The sequence below is a fragment of the Chlorocebus sabaeus genome, chromosome 28 (genome assembly GCF_047675955.1).
Source record: "Chlorocebus sabaeus isolate Y175 chromosome 28, mChlSab1.0.hap1, whole genome shotgun sequence".
Taxonomy (NCBI): domain Eukaryota; kingdom Metazoa; phylum Chordata; class Mammalia; order Primates; family Cercopithecidae; genus Chlorocebus; species Chlorocebus sabaeus.
Genome location: NC_132931.1, coordinates 15,316,928 through 15,334,871, shown reverse-complemented (window position 1 = coordinate 15,334,871; position 17,944 = coordinate 15,316,928). Strand labels below are relative to the sequence as shown.

General features: G+C 47.1%; 1 protein-coding gene across 2 annotated transcripts in view; it reads right to left on the bottom strand.

Moving 5' to 3' along the window:
- Positions 1-2,472: 2,472 nt before the first annotated feature.
- RAC1 (Rac family small GTPase 1) overlaps positions 2,473-17,944 on the bottom strand; it is a 28,608-nt gene continuing 13,136 nt past the window's right edge. The window contains exons 3-7 of one of the 2 annotated variants that reach the window (XM_008018730.3): positions 14,079-14,196; positions 7,343-7,399; positions 5,863-5,925; positions 4,383-4,542; positions 2,473-4,093 (exon numbers count right to left, since the gene is read on the bottom strand). In XM_008018730.3, the coding sequence (XP_008016921.1) occupies positions 3,963-4,093; positions 4,383-4,542; positions 5,863-5,925; positions 7,343-7,399; positions 14,079-14,196 (529 nt within the window). In that variant the 3' untranslated portion in view covers positions 2,473-3,962. The remainder of the gene's footprint in view (positions 4,094-4,382; positions 4,543-5,862; positions 5,926-7,342; positions 7,400-14,078; positions 14,197-17,944) is intronic. The other variant, XM_008018731.3, reaches the window with a different exon arrangement.

The window sequence follows — 17,944 nt, the reverse complement described above, 5'->3', positions numbered from 1 at the left end:
TCAAAAATAAGAGTGATGCCTTACTTAACAACAGGTATACATTCTGAGAAACACATGAGTGATTTCACTGTTAACGTCAGCCTACTATACACCTAGGTCGAAGGTGGGGCCTGTTCACTGCTCCCAGACTACTCACCTGCACAGCCCGTTACTATACTGAATGCAGCTGGCAGTTTTAACAGTGGTATGTGCGTATCTGTACACAGAAAAGTTACAGTAGAATTAAGGTAGTCACACACACTATCATATATGCAATACACTGTTGACTACAATGTCATTACATGGTGCATGACTGTGTGTACTTCCAGCACACTCGCAAGGAGCTCTTGGAGAAACCATTCAGGATGAAGTAAATCAAAAGAGAGAATCTAGGTGCAGGAAATGAAGACCAGCACCTAAGAGAGGTGCAGGTCAGATGACTTCAGGAAAATGGATATTGGCAAAATAACACCACATCTGAACATCTTGAGAGGTTTAGACAATGGATAAAAAGTTCACAGCTGAGGCCGGGCACAGTGGCTCATACCTGTAATCCCAGCACTTTGGGAGGCTGAGGTGGAATGGTGGCTTCAGGCCAGGAGTTCAAGACCAGCCTAGGCAACATAGGGAAACCCCAATCTACTAAAAATTTTAAAAATTAGCTGGACATGGTTGCACACACCTGTGGTCCCAGCTACTCAGGTGGCTAGGGCCGGAGGATCACTTGAGCCCAGGAGCTGTGATGGCACCACTGCACTCCAACCTGGGTGACAGAGCAAGACCCTGCCTCAAAAAAAAAAAAAAAATAGTAGTTCACAATTGAATTCATAGGAAAGTAAGCAAAGTACTAATTATCCCAAAGAAAACCAGAAGTTGTGCAGGAAACGCAGTTTTGTTGCTACATGGCATGGCCGGTGAGTAGTTTATGTAGTAGTGACTGTGCAGGCACTAAACTGAGTCCACCAAAACCATCATATTGAGGGGATGAGAAAGGTTTTGGGTGGAGAGGGTTGCAACCAGAAAAGCAAGCCTCACATCTTCCATGGTGGGAATGTCGACGAGAATGGTTGAACTCAGAAGTTTCACTGGCACAAAAAGCCTAATTTAGACATGGGCAGGTAAAATACCAAAAATCAGGTAAGCAAACAAAGTATTCCTTTTGGAGAGGGTACGAAGGGGGAAGACTGTTTTTCTTTAAAAACCACTAAAACTTTTACTTTTTTTTTTTGAGACGGAGTCTTGCTCTGTTGCCTAGGCTGGAGCGCAGTGGCCGGATCTCAGAACTTTTACTTTCAAAAACTGCATATTGCCAGGTATGGTGGCTGGAGTCCTAGCACTTTGGGAGGTCGAGGCTGGCGGACTGCTTGAGCTCAGGAGTTCGAGACCAGCCTGGCCAATGGCAAAACCCTACAAAAAATACAAAAAAATTAGCTGGGTGTGGTGGCGCACACCTGTGGTCCCAGCTACTCCAGAGGCTGAAGTGGGAGGATGGCTTGAGCGCAGGAGGCATAGGTTGCAGCAGGCCAAGATCATGCCACTGCACTCCAGTCTGTGAGACAGAGCCAGACCCTGTCTCAAAACACAAAAACTGCATTATTTAATCTGTTAAAAAAATACTCGGCTGGGGGTGGTGGCTCAGGCCTGTAATCCCAGCACTCTGGGAGGCCGAAGTGGACAAGCCTGGCCACGGTGAAACCCCGTCTCTACTAAAAAAAAATACAAAAAATGAGCTGGGCGTGGTGGCACATGCCTGTAATCCCAGCTACTCAGGAGGCTGAGGCAGGAGAATCGCTTGAACCCGAGAGGCAGAAGTTGCAGTGAGCCGAGATCGCACCATTGCACTCCAGCCTGGGCAACAAGAGCGAAGCTCCATCTCAAAAACAAAAACAAAACAAAACAAAACAAAAAATCTTCAAAGCAATAAAAAGGAATTTTAAGAAAACAAATTCTAACATGAACCTTTATATAGTACAAGTTCAGGTTCTTGTGTGGTTTTTTTTTTTTTTTTTTTTTGGTAGAGAGGTCTCTCTCTCTCGTCCAGGCTGGCCTAGAATTCCTGGGCTCAAGCACTCCTCCTGCCTCAACCTCCCAAAGCGCTGGGCTTACAGGCGTAAGCCACCCAGCCAGCCTCTGGAAAGGACCTTAAGGGTGTGTGGTTCACCAACCTCTACTCTTCCAGGGCCCGTCGAGGGTCCCAACGTCTGCATCTTCAGCCCCAAGCTCTGGGCCAGGATGTGCACAGCCCCCGACGCGCGTTTCTCCACCAGAGCTTTGCTGCTGTTCGACAGGTCCAAACGTGAACATCACCTCCACTCCTGCCGTATTGTTTGGGCTCACCCAGTTCTCCCCTGGAGGTGGCACTCCCTCTGTCCCTCCTGTGTGGAGACATGCATTGAAAATGACTGTCTCCAACAACCCGGGACTTTAAAGCGAGGCAAACAAACGCACACCAGGAACTTGTTCATCAAGTCTCAAAAACACCAGTATTACCAGTTGTATGATTCAAGGATTTATTAAGTCATACATGCAAAACATAATGCTAACTGCATTAGCAAAAGATCAATGTAAAAACACTCCACAATTCTGCAACTGTCAATTTAAAAAATCCTGTTGTCGTGGCTGAAAGGTTCCGCGTTGTATTCTTGCCGGTGAGTTAAGTTGTACAGAACATTGTCAGCACTAGCACAGTTTACAGAACCTCACAGACCCAAAGGAACATCATTAGGCAAAGCGACTACAGGAGGCGTGTGTCCGCGTGGGCGAGGTAAAGAGGGTCAGTATTGGTCAAGTGACAGTGTCGGTAATCTGGCAAGACAGTGATGTTAAGAAGGTTCATAGTTTAAGAATTATCTAAAATATTTTAAAAACTATAAAGCTGCAACACATGATTTTTACACCTAGTTACTAGAAAACTAAGGAAAGCACTTATTAGCTTTGAATAAAGTAACATGGAAAGCACTTTTACTCATCTACAAAAAAACCTTCTAATGCATTATCAGAAAGATTTTATAATACAAGGAGGCATATTGCTCAGTAAGAAGGGGTCCTATAAGAAAAGCACTTACTAAGTTAGCGACTAAGGGAACGACCAGTTTAAAGATGAATTAAATGCCCAATTTGGGGAGGGATGGCAGGTGTAAGAGAAAGGAAAAGCTTAAGAACACATTTCCTGATAATACCAACCTTTCTTTCATCATCTACTGCATTTGACAGAAATTAACCTTTTAGAGTTTTTACCCGTGACACTTTTGTTCCTTGTACAATGTAGTGTAAATCTCCACTTCGTATTTTGTCAAAATACTGTCTTTGTCCTTTGATCACACACACCCCACCCGGCACACCCACAGCTAAACAGAATTCTTCATTAGAGGAAACACGAGTTCTGTTCAAAATCTCCGCAAGAGCTGGTCAGAAAACTCACTATGAAATCAAAAAGACTGATCCAAAGAGCTGAGCTGTTACACTCACTCCATTACAGTACAATGTTATGTCGTGAACACGGGCCGCTAAATCACTGGTGAGTTCAATGGCAACGCGCCGTTCGGGAGGCTGTTCTGCTTTACACATCTGAGAACTACTGGGCAAGTGTCTGCATCTCCTAACTGCAGAGGCTACAGTCTTCTCAAAGACGAAGGTCCTTACACAGTTTAGTGCTCGGTGTTCTTAGCACAACAATGCAGTGTAGTTCAGAAGGTATTTTGGCAACTCTTAATCTGAGCAAGATGGGGGGGGGGGCTTTTGAAAAATAAGGCTTTAAGAAGGTTTGTCATTTTAGGGCTAAATTTTAATAGAACGTGAGTCTGAACTCTTACATTTAGAACAAACAAAAACCTTAAAATTACTGATTGGTTCAAAATGGTTTTATGGAAAAATTAATCTGTAACAAAAAGTTGGCATTGAGTGCGAAGGCTCCACCGTTTTTTTTTTGAGCAAAGCGTACAAAGGTTCCAAGGGACAGGACCAAGAACGAGGGGCTCAGACGTTTACAACAGCAGGCATTTTCTCTTCCTCTTCTTCACAGGAGGCGGGCAGAGGACTGCTCGGATCGCTTCGTCAAACACTGTCTTGAGGCCTCGCTGTGTGAGCGCCGAGCACTCCAGGTATTTCACAGCACCTACAGGAAACACGACCACACGGCAGTGTACACTCGAGCCCACTCTCTTCTGATCACAACACCGGCGGGAGGCAGCTCCGGGGACCCGGGCACCTTCTGCCGGCTCCCAGCCCTGCTTCCACCTTCCAACGCTGACATTAAGACCCAGAGGGCGATGCCAGCTGGTTCCCCAAGAGTACAACCAGGCCCTCAGTGGGAGACACACACCCTCCTTTCCCAGACTGGACTCCAGTCTCTGTCACTACAATCAAAGAGGTACAAGGCAGAGGAAAAACGCAGGATTCCATACCAATCTCCTTAGCCATGGCTAGACCCTGCGGATAGGTGATGGGAGTCAGCTTCTTCTCCTTCAGTTTCTCGATCGTGTCTTTATCATCCCTAAGATCAAGTTTAGTTCCCACTAGGATGATGGGAGTGTTGGGACAGTGGTGCCGCACCTCAGGATACCACTAGATGTGAAGAAGGAACAGAGGTTGTGACATGCTCCTTTACAGACGCCCTTCACCTACATCACACCCAGCCGGCGGCACTTGTGCCAGACACCTAACCTCCCCACCGAGCCTTCATGTGGTTCCCACCTTCAATCCGAGCCTTGAGCCGTAAGAAACATCTCAGGTGTTCCATTAGCAAGCTAGGCCTCCGGATCATGCCCGGACAGAACCACGACCAGAGAGAATGGGCTCTACAACCGCAGGGGAAGAGGCAGAAGGGAAGAGAGTTCCTCCCAAAGCAAATAAACCACTTTGTTTTTGGTAAAACAAGTTCTTAGGGTCATCTGAGAAAATTCATCATCTGTTCAGAAACGAGAATAAACTACCCAGCCCAAGGTCTCATGTCTGCCACCATTATCCCCACTGAAAATGTCCCTACTAAAGGGCCTGTCTCATCATTTTCACTAAGAAGTTTGTGAAAGAGACTGGAGTAGAAAGAAATGGTGGTTAGTTTTATTAGACCAATTCTGAGTGCCTCATTATTTTAATGAGGTCCAGGAAACTTCTGAACCAGAACCTGAAACTAAAAATCCACATATTAGGCCAGGCACAGTGGCTCACATCTGAAATCCCAGCACTTTGGGAGTTTGAGGTGGGTGGGTCACTTGAGGCCAGCGGTTCGAGACCAGTCTGGCAAACATGGTGAAACCCCGTCTCTACTAAAAGTACAAAAATTAGCCAGGTGTGGTGGCAGGCGCCTGTAATCCCAGCTACTCAGGAGGCTGAGACAGGAGAATCGCTTGAACCGGGAGGTGGAGGTTGCAGTGAGCCAAGATTGTGCCACTGCACTCCAGCCTGGGTGACAGTGCAAGACTCCATCTCAAAAATAAATAAATAAAAATAAACTGCTGATGGCTCAGGCGCAGTGGCTCACACCCGTAATCCCAGCACTTTGGGAGGCTGAAGTGGAAGGATCACTTTAGCCCAGGAGTTTGAGACCAGCCAGGGTGTACAAAACCAGTGCTACAAAAAATTTTTAAAGATTAGCCAGGCACAGTGGCGCACATTTACAGTCCCAGCAACACAGGAACGGAGGCAGGAGAACTGCAGGAGAACTGTTTGAGCCCAGGAGCTCAAGGCTACAGTGAGCTCTGATGTCACCACCACACTCCAGCCTGGACAACAGGGTGAGACCCCTGTCTCAAAAGAATAAAAAACCCAATCATATACTTAAGTAGCAAATTACTAAAACCAATTTAAATAACTGAAAATTCCGAGGCTAAGTGATATTTCTGAGAGTGTCATTCTATAACTCACATACTTTAAATCCCCACCTACCTTTGCACGGACATTTTCAAATGATGCAGGACTCACAAGGGAAAAGCAAATTAAGAACACATCCTACAAAAAGGAAACACAGGGAAACATTTAGACAACGCCTTAGAACAAAGCCTGCACTTTGCTTTCTGGATGTTGCTGGGAAGGACTTGTCGGACGCAGAGCGTGTCTGCTAGGTACCAGTGGCTTGGTCAGACGCTTCCTGATCCACCCTTTCAGTTTGTCGGAGGGCTCCCAAACCAAACCCAGCATGTCAAGCCACCAGTTACTTATGAAAATGGGGAGCGTGAAGGCAGAATGATGCCGGAAGCTCTTCAAGGATCGGGAGGATCAGACCAGACCCCCAGGAGGCTTCCTTTCCGCCTATCTATTTAAACAGAAAAAATCAAGTATGAAGGTATGATTCCAATATTTCAGTAAAATCTGGTTTAGAGTACAAACATTTTTAGATGGTCACTGGTTCCAATTAAACTGCTTCTTCAGGAGCTGCCTGTCACAGCTCCCAGCACCAAGCAGGGGCTCCAATATTTGCTACTTGAGCCCTTCCCTCCGCAAGGAAGGAGGACTTAGTGTGTAAGTGGCACCTTCACAGCTGACGACCACCCTCACGCTGCCCTCGAGTCAGCACAGCCAGGGCCTCAGGAGAACTTGCTCCCGGGGCAGCTGTGGCTGAAGCAGAGGCGCGAAGGGTGGGTGCGGAGGACACAGTGGAGGGTGCTTCGGGGAACACGCCAGACATCTGCATGCTTCCTCCATTCTGTATTTTGTGTCAAACCAAATTCAAATATTTACCTGTATTTAAAAATGCCCAAGAACTTCTAAAGTGCTAGATTTCTAAAATATTCTCCTAGAAAAAGGCAATTATGCTACTTTATGAAATGCACACAATTCCCAAGCTACACTTTCAACCCTCTAGCTGATACCTTGTACCTGAAAGGGAAAGAAACATCCCACACAACAGCTTTTTATAACTGGCATTTGAAGAATGCTGGCGCATGCACAAGCTCGTCCAAGAATCACCGCGGCACCCAGCACACCATCTCAAGCACGGTGGGGTTAGCTCAGCAGCACCACACAGCCGCGCCCAGACAGCCCCACCACACGGGACACCGAAGCAGAGATATAAGGCCCCGGCAACAAGGTTAGTCCTGCTCCAGCTCGGCTCACAGCCAGGTGGGCTTCCAAGAGGAGTCTCCGTATCTGCATCTCCAACCAGCCAGGAGAGGGGCCCTCTCACTCTCCCCTCCTTTCACTTGGGAGGGGAAGATGGCAGTTCACAAACTGCTTTAATTCAAGCCGGTGGGTAAACTATCACACTCTAATCAAGTTTATTTCATCAAGCAAAACCCCAACCTTGAGTGAATTAAATATAAAACACTCAAGGAGCTTGAGGCTTAATAAAAAAAAATCCTAAGAAAACAAAGTGAAATGAGAGAACAGAGAAAGCTTGAAACTGAAGTGGACTGAAAGTTTTACATACGGCAATCGGCTTGTCTTTGCCCCGGGAGGTTATATCCTTACCGTACGTTTCTCCAACCTAGTAATGCACGAGAACTTGGTTTGAGTTTAGTACAGACTGAGGAAAATAAAAATCAACATAACCTCTTATCGATTCTTTATTAGGATTTTGTCTTAACCCTCCAGAGGGATCCAAAAGCATATAATAATCTAACATCTTCGATGACAAATGCCACTGGAACACTCCACACCACCTGGTCAAAAGCGGGCGTCAGAAGTTCAACGATGGTGAAGACAGAGGTCAGGCAGATCCTCATGGGGGCAACAACGTGCTCCTCCTCCCACGGCAGCACCCACCAGAATCTACAACAGCCCGCACAGTCGGAGATGCTCTGCACCGTCCCTTACTGTGAAGGCAGGTGGGAGCCACGGGCACTTTCCAGTGCTCCACCTGAGTTCTCAGACACAGCCTAGCTGAAGCCACAGCACACAGGAAAGGTACCCATCGGTAAATGATGCCTACCAGACAAAGGGCTCTCCCAGAACATAGCCAGGCCTCAGGGCTGACAGTTTTAATGCTACCAGAACATTCCAAGTCTCCTATGCAGAAATGTTCCTATCTTCCACCTAGTTCTGGGAGCCCGGTTTGAATGTACAGACTTGCATTATCAAAATCAACACTGTTGCTGACACCAAGGCCCCCAATTCTGGGCCTCTTTGCAGGTCTGGGGGAAGCCACCCCTTAAGCACAAGCTTTTTTTTTTTTTTTGAGACAGAGTGTTGCTCTGTTGCCCAGGCTGGAGTGCAGTGGCACGATCTCAGCTCACTGTAATCTCTGCCTCCTGGATTCAAGCGATTCTCCTGCCTCAGTCTCCCAAGTAGTTGGAACTACAGGCGCACACCACCATGCCCAGCTAATTTTTTGTATTTTCAGTAGAGACCAGGTTTCACCATGTTGGCCAGGCTAGTCTCGAACTCCTACCCACCTTGGCTTCCCAAAGTGCTGGGATTATAGGTGTGAGCCACCACGTCCAGCCATGGACAAATTTGAGAAGTGAACACTTCCAGTGTTTATCACAATGCTGTCATTTCTTTATTTCAATAAAAACTGACAAACTCGCTCTTCCAACATAGAACCCTGAAACTATTTTAAGAAAAGGGCTCACACCTGTAATCCCAACACTTTGGGAGGCCAAGGCAGGTGGATCACAAGATCAGGAGTTCAAGACCAGCCTGGTCAAGATGGTGAAACCCCGTGTGTACTAAAAATACAAAATTAGCCGGGGGTGGTGGTGGACACCTGTAATCCCAGCTACTCGGGAGGCAGAGGTTGCGCCACTGCACTCCAGTCTGGGTGACAGAGACTCTGTCTCAAAAAAAAAAGGGGGGGGGGGGGGCAAATGAGAAAATTGTTTTAATTTCATCTCACTCATGCTTTTCTTTTTTTTTGAGACTTTTTGAGATGGAGTCTTGCTGTGTCACCCAGGCTGGAGCACAGTGGCGCAATCTCGGCTCACTGCAAGCTCCGCCTCCCAGGTTCACACCATTATCCTGCCTCAGCCTCTCCGGTAGCTGGGACTACAGGCGCCCGCCACCGCGCCTGGCTAATTTTTTGTATTTTCAGTAGAGATGGGTTTCACCATGTTAGCCAGGATGGTCTTGATCTCCTGACCTTGTGATCCGCCCACCTCACCCTCCCAAAGTGCTGGGATTAACAGGCATGAGCCACCACGCCCGGCTGGTTTTTCTGTATTTTTAGTAGAGACAGGGTTTCACTGTGTTGGCCACGATGATCTCGATCTCCTGACCTCGTGATCCGCCCACCTCAGCCTCCCAAAGTGCTGGGATTACAGGCATGAGCCACCGTGCCCAGCCACTCAAGCCTTTCTGGAATTACCATCCAAAGAGCATATTAGTTTCCACAGCTATCTGGGTTTCATCTATGGGTTATTTTTGAAGATCTGTCCTCCCAAGGACTTGATATGGTACCAAATCTTTACCATGGGAGAGGATCATCGAGAACCAGTTACAAAAATGCAGCTTCAGAAGAGCCTCTGATCGTATCTGTGGCACCCTTTCAATTTTTAAGAGCCTCTTTTTTGATGGAGAAGAGACACGCACAACAGGAGCAAACAGTTCCACTTTCCACCCTGCGTTCATGCGATGCCATCTGCCTGTTCCTTCCTTGTTCCTTCTTCGTCCCCAGCTAAATATAGCTTCCCGAAACCCTGTCTAGTGCTTCTGGTACTCACTTCCTAGCATCCGCTCCTCCCGGCCGTCGCTGTCCTGACGCCTCACACACAGAGGTTGTGCTGGTTGACCCTGGCTGGGAGGCTCCATTTCTTCCTTGTCCTCATAACACTCAGAGAACCTCAGAGGGCACCACCAGTGTCTCTCCAGGGTCTCTCAACTTCCTTCCTCACAGGTCACTTGTGTGTTCTAGAGCCTCAGGTTGTCTCCAGTCACCGGCCCATGTTTCCAGTCAACCTGAGCACTGCTTTCCCCTTTCTGACTCACCCAGACTCGCGCATGCCTGTTACACACATGGTGCCTTCAATGCCTCTGTCACTCCTGCATCACACACCACTTCCTCCTCGGTGGTGAGAGGGGCAGCCAGGGCTGCTCCTCCCGCGGCCTCCTGCCCACTGGTGGAACTAACCACAAGAGATGGGTCCACTTTCCATGGAGTAAGACAAGGGCGGGTATCTGGACAGCTGAGATCTCACTACAAAAAAGCAGCGTTGTTTCTACTTCATTTTATTTTCTTCCAAATGCTATACACCTGGATTTTACTTTCGGGTTTGGAGTTTTAAAAAAAACAGGCATTCTGGTCAGGTGCAGTGGCTCACGCCTGTAATCCCAGCACTTTCAGAGGCCAAGGCGGACAGATCACGAGGGTCAGGAGATCGAGACCATCCCAGTTAGAAACCCCGTGTCTCTACTAAAAATACAAAAAACTAGCCAAGCGTGGTGGCGGGCGCCTGTAGTCCCAGCTACTCGGGAGGCTGAGGCAGGAGAATGGCATGAACCCAGGAGGCGGAGCTTGCAGTGAGCTGAGATTGCGCCACTGCACTCCAGCCTGGGTGGCAGAACAAGACTCTGTCTCAAAAAACAAAACAACAACAACAACAACAACAACAAAACAGACATTCTGGCCAGGCACAGTGGCTCACGCCTGTAATCCTATAAAAGGGTCAGGCAGTCCCTGACATCTGAGAACCAGCCTGGTGCTCGCAGCTTCACCATGGTGGAGGTTGCCACTACTGAATAGAATAATCTTGCAGAACACTGACATCAGACAAAGTCACCTGTGTGACCGTGCTGAAATAGGACCAAAAGTAAGTAAACTTTAAAAAAAACACTCATAATCATTTCTAAGTAGTGACAAATCCAAGATCATCATACAAACCACAAAAATCACCAAATATCCCCTGCTCCCAGCCAGTATGAGTAAGGGCCGAATTCCCACAGCACCCAGGTGCGTGTCTCCCTCGCGGGGAAGAGTAACAAACCCAGTTCTGTTTAACCACAGGTGTGTGCCCGGTGCTCTCTGGCTGCACTTGTAACAGCCAACCTCACAAAAGCTGAAGCCTTTTGAAACTCAAAACTGCCAAGCCAAACACTGCAGTTTTTATTTTTATCTACCATTACAGGAGTCTAGCCCACCACTTTAAAACCTTTAGCACTGGCCAGGCTCAGTGGCTCACGCTTGTAATCCCAGCACTTTGGGAGGCCGAGGCAGGCGGATCACGAGGTCAGGAGATCAAGACCATCCTGGCTAATACAGTGAAACCCAGTCTCTACAAAAATATAAAAAATTAGCCAGGCGTGGTGGCGGGTGCCTGTAGTCCCGCTACTCAGAAGGCTGACTGACACAGGAGACTGGCGCGAACCCGGGAGGTGGAGCTTGCAGTGAGCCAAGATCGCAGCACTGCACTCCAGCCTGGGCGAGAGAGCGAGACTCCACCTCAAAAAAAATAAATAAAAATAAAAAACAAAATTAGCCAGGCATGGTAGCGCATGCCTGTAGTCTCAGCTATGTGGGAGACGAGGGTGGGAAAGTCGCCTGAACCTGGGAAGCGGAGGTTGCAGTGAGCCAAGATCACACCATTGCACTCCAGCCTGGGCAACAAGAGCGAAACTCCATCTTAAAAAGACAAACTTTTAGCATAGCGAGAAAATGAAACAATTGGCATGACGCACTGGGGTCCTGGCTGACCCCAACATGGAGGCTCAGCATCTCAGCAAACCCGCTGCACAGCCTGAGTCTCAGGACACACACAAGGCTCAGGACTCGTTGTGACACTGACAGGTTACTTAAGCTCCCGCTCACACCAGCAATCCTGGTGCAAGCAGGCAAATAAATACAAGGGATCTACACAAGGGAAAATGCTGAACCTGAGCATCACTCTGACAAGACTTGATTCTGTGCATACCAACTGAAGATGAGTATGCAGAACTTAGGAAAGACTTTCAAGAGAAAATAATTTAACGATTACTTAATTCGAGAAAATAAAAACCTGAGGGCAATTTCAACTGAGAATGGCGACTACCTGCTCACCATCTTTTGGAGAATGAAGAAACGAATAGTCTGAATAGACTTAGCCAGAGAGAGCTACCCAACAGAGAAGGATGCCAACGTGAAATGACCACAGGAAATGTAACATCTCTTTTAGGACGCCCTAGATAAGAAATCTTCCAACTGGTCCTTCAGGAGCGTGTCTAAGCAGTCTTGGATGAGCTACATAAACAGGTCTGCAGATCACAGAGCCAGCAATCAGGGACCACATTCCATTTAGCACAAAATTTAGAGGTTTCACCTGTATCCACAAGAGACCCAGGTGTCAGCATGTTACTCCCAGATCCCGTTCTTCTTAGCACCATGTGGCCCAAAGGGATGAGGCCTTCCCGACACTGGTATCTGAGCATTTGTGGCCTGCCCTGAGTTGTCAAGATAATTTCCTTATCTCTGAAGAAGTCCGGGCAGGAAGCCTTCCACTGCTGGGTGGGTGCTCGTTCCTCTTGCTCCTTAAGTGCCCTGCTCATCCCCTTGCTGGTACAGGGTGTATTACATGATTTATGGGACTTTTCCGTGAACTGCCTGAGGGCAAGAACCATGTCTCACTCCCTTCTTGCTCTTCAAATATTTTCTAGGAAAGCAGTCCATGGTCTCACACAGAAGAGACATGAAGTTTAAGTGCTAGCCCTATGAGGACAACACCTACTTTCATACCAGGCCTCACACTCTACAGCTTTGTTCAAGCTGAGGAGAGTTCTCTTTCCTCATCTCTTGTTCCTTAGAACACAAAGTGGGACTCCTGCCAAGTCACCCTTGACTTACTGTGAGGCGTCCCTTAGAGAAAGGCCGCGCCCTGCCCGGTCCCCCCTGAGTCACAGCAGGGTGGCTCTCATTTCTCAGAATGACACCACACCCTTCCACATGTGTCCAGTGGGCTGGAGACTCCTACTCTACCAGTCAGTATGTTTTTAAATCCATTTACAATCTGAATCAGTAAACACCCACTGGGTATAGTTTCCTAAGGTACTGAGAAGAATTTGAATTGTTTGGGGATTATAGACTGATTGTTAATACAGTAGACTTACCTACTAAGTTATTTCATCCATATTACCCCCTAAAACCACAGGCTGCCTCATCATCAATCGGGGCTCAAAGCCAGCCTTTCTCTAGGAAGTCTTCCTCACCTCAATCCAACCCCAAACCCCAATCCCTCCGGCCAACCCAGGTTTGCCGAGCACCCACACAACTGCCACTCGTTTGGGCACAACGTGGAAAGCAGCGCTCTCTAGGCTGACCCACCCGCACACTCAGGAGCAGGAGAATTCTGAGAGCGGCTGGCCCGCAGTGTGTGCTGTATGCCCAGGACTGTTATCGGTGCGTGACACGTACTCATCTCACCCTACGAGGAAACAGGCAAAGACTGGAGAGAGGAAGAGGCCTGCCTGAGGTCACAGAGCTAGGATAGGACATGCACACAGGACACTGACCCAAGGAATCTCAAGCATATTTAAGTTTTGCTTCCAAAGACACTTTTAAAAATGAAGAACAAACATGTAACAAGATCAGCAAATGATACACAAGTAAAACAACTGCTTAAAGAAAAGTAACTTTTAACCACAACAATGTCTTCTAAGTACCCATTTTCACCAGCTACTGCTCTAATTAGCTTTGATAAATAACTTTTGTCTGATACAGAAAAAAAAACTAAACTTTTTTTTCTGATTGGACACAGTGGATATATTTTACAAAACCAAAACCTCAATCTACATTGAATAGATTTAGGTTCTATAGCCATACAAATTATGTATTTTGTGGGAAAAAATGCATTAAACCTGTAAGATTAGTTACTAACTTGGTTTAAAGAAACCCGAATATTAACTGCTTAATTTGATTCTGTGGTACAAAACTGTCACACAGCAAACTTGTCTTCAAACCAATTGGTGTTAAAAGCTGATTTGCAAAAACAAAACAAAACAAAAAGTACCTTTCATATGGTTATTCTAAAGCTAAATGGAAGACTGTAAAATGCCCAACAATGGAACAGCTGTTAACGCTCAAAACACAAAACCCCTGCCATCTAGGGGGATGTTTATACGGAACTAATTCCGCCCCGTCTGCTATTTACTCAATACCCAAATGATGGCAATATAAGCAAGTCCACAGGTAACATGCACTAATTAAACGCTCGAGCATTATATACTCTAAAAAAGACACATTAAAAATCAGCTGCAATCCTTACTGTTTGCGGATAGGATAGGGGGCGTAATCTGTCATAGTCTTCTTGTCCAGCTGTATCCCATAAGCCCAGATTCACCGGTTTTCCATCTACCATAACATTGGCAGAGTAATTGTCAAAGCTGTAGAACGGAATGAAAACGGTTAGTCACAGATGTGGAACCTAAGTCATGTCCTGGACATCCTAGAGAAGGTGTGCCAAGAAAAAGGGTGGGGATGGGCCTGGAGGCTGCCACACCAGCAATGTCCCTGCAGGCACGAGGAGGAAGGAGGCAGGGGCAAAACTCGCGAAAAACAAACCCAACCCAAAACGTGAGAAAGAAAAATGAAAGAAACAAACAACAAGCTATTTAAATGAAACAAATCACTGTCAGAAATACATACATTTCACTTGAAACAAAGTTTAAGACTTTTATCCCAGGAAGAAATAAGTGTAAAATTAGCCCCGCTTTCAAATCCTACTTGTTGCGTTTTTCATGTACTTATGTCACTCATTTTCAACAAGAGAGCTGGCCACTAGAGCTACCCTCTGCAGGGTTTCCAGAAGGCCTGAGTGTAGAGCAGTAACACAAAAGACACCTGACTCAACAAGCCTCCCAATAACATTTTCAAAGTGAGTGTACCTGATGACACAAATGTTTAAATTCACGTGAAGTTGGCCGGGCACGGCGGCTCACACCTGTAATCCCAGCACTTTGGGAGGCCAAGGTGGGCGGATCACGAGGTCAGGAGATCGAGACCATCCTGGCTAACACGGTGAAACCCCGTCTCTACTAAAAATACAAAAAATTAGCCGGGCGTGGTGGCGGGCGCCTGTAGTCCCAGCTACTCAGGAGGCTGAGGCAGGAGAATGGCGTGAACCCGGGAGGCGGAGGTTGCAGTGAGCCGAGATCGCACCACTGCACTCCAGCCTGGGCGACAGAGCGAGATTCCGTCTCCAAAAAAAAAAAAAAAAGATTCACATGAAGTTGCTACACAAATTAGTCAGAAGACGTAACCCAGCAAAGCCTACAGGCTGACAGAAGGAAATCAGACCCAAGCTAAAAATTGCTACTCGTCAGCAGAAACCAAGCTTTAGAAAAGAATAGTGTTTCCTCTGGACAGGAAGGCAAAAAAGAAAAGGAAAAATATAATAAAAAGCAGAGGCTGGGCACGGTGGCTCACGCCTGTAATCCTAACACTTTGGGAGGCCGAGGTGGGTGGATCACCTGAAGTCAGGAGTTTTTTTTTTTTTTTTTTTGAGACGGAGTCTCGCTCTGTCTCCGGGGCTGGAGTGCAGTGGCCAGATCTCAGCTCACTGCAAGCTCCGCCTCCCGGGTTTACGCCATTCTCCTGCCTCAGCCTCCCGAGTAGCTGGGACTACAGGCGCCCGCCACCTCGCCCGGCTAGTTTTTTGTATTTTTTTTAGTACAGACGGGGTTTCACGGTGTTAGCCAGGATGGTCTCGATCTCCTGACCTCGTGATCCGCCCGTCTCGGCCTCCCAAAGTGCTGGGATTACAGGCTTGAGCCACCGCGCCCGGCCAAGTTTGAGACCAGCCTGGCCAACATGACGAAAACCCTGTCTCTACTAAAACTGCAAAAATTAGCCGGGGCGTGGTGGCGGGTGCTTGTAATCCCAGCTACTTGGGAGGCTGAGGCAAGAGAATCACTTGAACCCAAGAGGCAGAAGTTGCAGTGGGCCAAGATCGCATCACTGTACTCCAACCTGGGCAACAAGAGCGAAACTTTGTCTCAAAAAAAAAAAAAAAAAAAAAAAAAGGAAGAAGAAGAAAGAAAAGGTGATGGTGACAGACATGGTAATTATGCTTCCATAAGAAAAAGATTATAGGATAAATGGTATTCTGACTTTCTTTCCCCTATAAGGGAAAAAGAATCAGGTCCTTGCCTCATTCTATACCAAAAATAAATTCTAAATGGATTAAAAATTTTAGCCACAAAAAACCTAGAAAAAATACTAGAGCACACTTTTGCATTATTTAAGTAGGAAAGGCCTTTCTGAGGTACAACATACAACTCAGAGGGAGAGGTGGTATTATTACTATTATTTTATTTATTTATTTTTTTTGAGACAGAATCTCACTCTGTCGCCCAGGCTGGAGTGCAGTGGCGCGATCTTGGCTCACTGCAACCTCCGCCTCCCGGGTTCAAGCGATTCTCCTGCCTCAGCCTCCTGAGGAGCTGAGATTACAGGCACCCACCACCATGCCCAGGTAATTTTTGTACTTTAGTAGAGACGGGGTTTCACTATGTCGATCAGGCTGGTCTCGATCTCCTGACCTCGTGATCCACCTGCTTCGGCCTCCCAAAGTGCTGGGATTAAAGGCATGGGCCACCGCGCCCAAGTGATGTGGTATTATTTACATTAAATGCTAAATTTCTATACGGCAGAAGACGCCACAATGAAGATCAAAGACAAATGACAGACTGAGAAGGATTATTTACAAAACGTTCCATCAGGCCACGTGCAGTGGAGCATGACTATAGTCTAGCTACTCAATCGGCTGAGGTGGAAGGACCAGCAGTTCAAGTCCAGCCTGGGCAATACTGCAAGATCCCATGTCAAAAAAAAAAAAGAAAGAAAGAAAAGGGAGGGAGGGGAAAAGAAAGGAGAAGGAAGGAGGGAAGGAGGGACAGAGGGAGGGAGGGAGGGAAGGAAGGAAATGTTCCATCAGTAAGAAAAAATTTCAGTAGAAAAATAAGAAAGATTTAAACAAACAATTCACAGGAGACTAAAAATGTACAGTAAACATTCAAAAGAGCCAGGTGTGGTGGCTCACGCCTGTGGAGGCCAAGGTGGAGAATCACTTGAGACCAGGTGTTCAGGACCAGCCTGGGCAATATAGCAAGATGTAGTTCTACGAAAACACATATTTTTTTTCTTTTTTGGAGACAGGGTCTTGCTCTGTTGCCCAGGCTGGAGTGCAGTGGCACAATCTCAGCTCACTGCAACCTCCACCTCCCATGTTCAAGCAATCCTCCTGCCTCAGCCTTCTGAGTAGCTGGGATTAGAGTCATGTGCCACCATGCCCAGCTAACTTTTGTATTTTTAGTACAGACGGAGTTTCACCATGTTGGCCAAGTTGGTCTCAAACTCCTTACCTCAGTGATCCACCCAGGTCAGCCTCCTCAAGTGCTGGGATCACAGGCGTGAGCAAAATTACTTAATTAAAAAAAAAAAAAAAAATTCAGCCGGGCGCAGTCGCTCACGCCTGTAATCCCAGCACTTTGGGAGGCTGAGACGGGCGGATCATGAGGTCAGGAGATCAAGACCATCCTGGCTAACACGGTGAAACCCCGTCTCAACTAAAAATACAAAAAAAAAAAAAAACTAGCCCGGCATAGTGGCGGGCGCCTGTAGTCCCAGCTACTCGTGAGGCTGAGGCAGGACAATGGCGTGAATCCGGGAGGTGGAGCTTGCAGTGAGCTGAGATCGCGCCACCGCACGCCAGCCTGGCCGACTGAGCAAGACTCTGTCTCAAAAAAAAAAAAAAAAAAATTCAAAGATTTTTAACCACATCTGTGATTAGAAATGCAAATGGTTAGATAACTTCAACCCACGTTAACGGCAGCGTGTACTGAGAGGCCACTTTAGTTAAGGCCAGCAAAGTGACAGCTTTGTAGACAGCAATTTGGTAGTGTCTACCAAAAAATAATCTGTTTTTTAATTTTTTTTTTCTGGAGACAGAGTCTCACTCTGTTGCTCAGGCTGAAGTGCAGTGGTGCAATCTCGGCTCACTGCAACCTTTGCTTCCCGGGTTTCAAGCAATTCTCATGCCTCAGCCTCCCGAGTAGCTAGGACTACAGGAGTGCACGACCACGCCCGGCTAATTATTACATTTTTAGTAGAGATGAGGGTTTTACCATGTTG